Genomic DNA, 3,083 nt, shown 5'->3' on the forward strand with positions numbered 1-3,083 from the left:
ATGACTTTGGCACTGCATCCTTGACTATCCAGATAAAATATATTTAATGGTTAAGTCTTATAGAATCAAACTATTTCTGAAAATAAATACATGTTACTATTACATTACATTTCAAGAGCTTCAGGTACTAATCAATCAGTCAAACGTTGGTTACATTTCTGCAAGGAACCTTTGTGGTAAAACACAGATTTAAAACAACATATACAATAAATCTCCCTTTGTTAGCAATCTTAAAAACAATTATCTAAGTTATTTCCCATTAACCAACAGAATATGTTCTAACATTCAAGCTTTGTCCATAAAACTGATCGCACTGCATATGTTTACTTGATTACCTAAGAAAGTGCAAAGAAATATTTTAATCATGACATACATGTACATAAAAATATGACAACCCCCTTGTACATAACTGAAATACTCAAACTAAATAGGAAGAGGAATTGTAAAATTGGCATTGTACATGTCCCTTAATATGATGAAATCTGTGAAATGAGAAGAGAAGGTGCTGTTGACTTTTGGGACCCTGTTTTGGGGGGAGATAACTCCGGGCTGCTCTGCCATGGCTGAGCTGTTCCTGGTTAGGCCTTACACCTTGGTATTTAATTTCTCTAGGATGATGATCCGTTGTCAAGCATAGTAAGTAGGGGACACAAGAATATCAGTTAATATGACAAGTTGACCGTCTGTAAACATTTGTTTATGATCGTGCCAATTGTCGTGGTGTGTTCTACGGAAGTTTGATAAAGTTTTCTTCACAGTCATCTGCAAAACATTAACAGAGCAACTGAACATTCACCGATGATGCAACTTTTATAGAACATAAATAACTATCAGAAATGCGTTTACAAGTATATTAAAATCAATACAAATGGATACAAGATGTATTGTCTGTACCGACATTTGTCTTACTGGTACCATGTGCAGCTCTATAGCATACTGCCTATGACAAAATGAATGGATGATCATCCTTAAATCTTCAGTCCAGTAATATATATATGCAGCTTTTGGATTCCCTTTATGTATAAATATAAATGAAGATTATATTGAGTGTAAGATTTTACTGACCCCTAAACTGGTTGAGGTAAATTTCTATTAAGGTTTTACCAACCAGATTTGGTAGAAGTGAGTGCTTTCTACAGACCAAAATTGGTTGAGGCAAACGAGGCTCTATTGCACTGAACAAGTTGGAGTGACTGCAAGTTTCTACTGAGATGAAGTGGTTGAGACAAGTAGCTACTGACTAGAACTGATTGAATGTAAATTTTTACTGAGCTGAACTGGCTGAGGTGAGTGTTAGCCTCTATGTACCAGAAATGGTTGAAATGAGTGTCAAGTTTTACCAACCTGAACTGGTTGTGGTGACTTTATAAGTTTCTACTGAGCTAAATTGGTTGTGTAATTTTTTACATGAATTTAAGTTTCTACTGACTTGAACTGATTCAGTGTGTTTTGACCTGAATTTGTTGACATGAATGTAAGAATCTCCTGACCTGAATTGGATGAGTGTAAGTTTTGACCTGAATCTGTTGACATGAGAGCAAGGTTCTACTGACCTGAATTGGTTGAGTGTAAGTTTTGATCTGAATTTGTTGACATGAGTGTAAGGTTCTACTGACCTGAATTGTAAGTTTTGACCTGAATTTATTGACATGAGTGTAAGGTTCTACTGACCTGAATTGGTTGAGTGTAAGTTTTGACCTGAATTTGTTGACATGAGTGTAAGGTTCTACTGACCTGAATTGGTAAATTGTAAGTTTTGACCTGAATTTATTGACATGAGTGTAAAGTTCTACTGAGCTAAATTGGTTGAGTGTAAGTTTTGACCTGAATTTGATGACAAGTGTAGGGTTCCACTGACCTGAATTGGTTGTGTAAGTTTTGTCCTGAATTTGTTGACATGAGTGCGAGGTTCTACTGATCTGCATTGGATGAGTGTAAGTTTTGATCCGAATTTGTTGACATGAGTGTAAGGTTTTACTGACCTGAATTGGTTGAGGATCATTGACATGGATACTCAGGTCCATTAAGATCTGTGGCATGAACTCTGGTACATTGTAAGGATAAGCTTCTACTAGAGCACTGAGACCCAGTACACCAGCGCGACGCTTTATTAGTGCCTCCAGAGGCATCGAGTCGGCTAACTTACGCTTCTTTACCTTGTTCTTACTTAGGATTTCAAAGTGTTACTGTATATAAGTAAATTCATAACTAAAGATGTATACATATATACACTTTTTGCTAAGCATGGTACATTTGTTTCATTCTGAGAATTTTCTGGAGAAAAAAAAATACAATTCAGAGAAATTTTTTAAGTCTATTTAACCAACCCCCCCCCCCCTTCCAAAAAAAAAAGTAAATACAAAGAGGTCATCTTGTATTGACTGAGGACTTCGTGTTTTTAATTCAGAGAAATCAAATAAAATAAATAGCAATTTAACATATGCAGAACAAGACATTACCAGCATGTCTTTGTCCATGTCTAGAAACCCACAGTGTACTAATCCACTCAATGTAATGGCTGCCATCTCCCTTACCTGTAATATCAATACATTCAATTACGTATGTACTCATGCTACATTGATGTTCAAATATCAAATGTTTGTTGCAATTTTTAAAAACAAAATCATACACAAAACAATGTACGATTTCATCTACACTATTTTTTCAAGGAAAATTGTTCCTGTTTGTTGACAGACCTAGTTAGAGTTAACATTTGAGATTCGATCTGGGTCCTATTCTCATTGACATTCTATTGTTAGTCTAGCAACAAATAAAGGGGAATTGGTTGATTAATGTAGGATGAGCTCAACTTGATTAAGTATGTGTTCCTGACCTGCTACTTATTCACTTGGCTAGTAAAGATGGGATGACTGGAATTACAGCTCTGGATGAGAAGTAAAATTCTAGATTGAGAATCATGTTCTGAGTTTTTATTAAAATATCTAAGAGCATATCTGAAATTTAAAGAACTTACAACAAGAGGCCCATAGGCCACAAAGCTCATCTGAGACATTTTGGCCCTGTTGTTCTGCAGCTATTTTTCTCAATATAAATTAAATTTATCAGTTATCCAGGTTCTATGT

At 35.3% G+C, this 3,083-nt stretch overlaps 1 protein-coding gene across 1 annotated transcript; it reads right to left on the reverse strand.

Moving 5' to 3' along the window:
- Window positions 1–457: 457 nt before the first annotated feature.
- LOC133175008 (proteasome activator complex subunit 4-like) lies at window positions 458–2,172 on the reverse strand. The gene is made up of 2 exons (XM_061310106.1): window positions 1,983–2,172; window positions 458–762 (listed from the first exon to the last, which is right to left on the reverse strand). Exons 1-2 carry the CDS (start codon window positions 2,127–2,129, stop codon window positions 628–630), a joined length of 282 nt encoding a protein of 93 aa, XP_061166090.1. The 5' UTR covers window positions 2,130–2,172; the 3' UTR covers window positions 458–627.
- Window positions 2,173–3,083: the final 911 nt, after the last annotated feature.

Source organism: Saccostrea echinata, unplaced genomic scaffold (assembly GCF_033153115.1).
Source record: "Saccostrea echinata isolate AGI-Se365-2 ecotype Australia unplaced genomic scaffold, CSIRO_AGI_Sech_v1 ptg000002l, whole genome shotgun sequence".
Classification (NCBI taxonomy): Eukaryota; Metazoa; Mollusca; class Bivalvia; order Ostreida; family Ostreidae; genus Saccostrea; species Saccostrea echinata.

What these genes read in the sequence shown, in the direction of transcription:
- LOC133175008 (XM_061310106.1), bottom strand. Translation starts at nt 2,129, where the DNA reads ATGCCTCTGGAGGCACTAATAAAGCGTCGCGCTGGTGTACTGGGTCTC. An exon ending in ATGATCCTCAACCAATTCAG is followed by an intron (nt 763 to 1,982) that starts GTCAGTAAAACC and finishes AATGTTTTGCAG; the next exon opens with ATGACTGTGAAGAAAACTTT.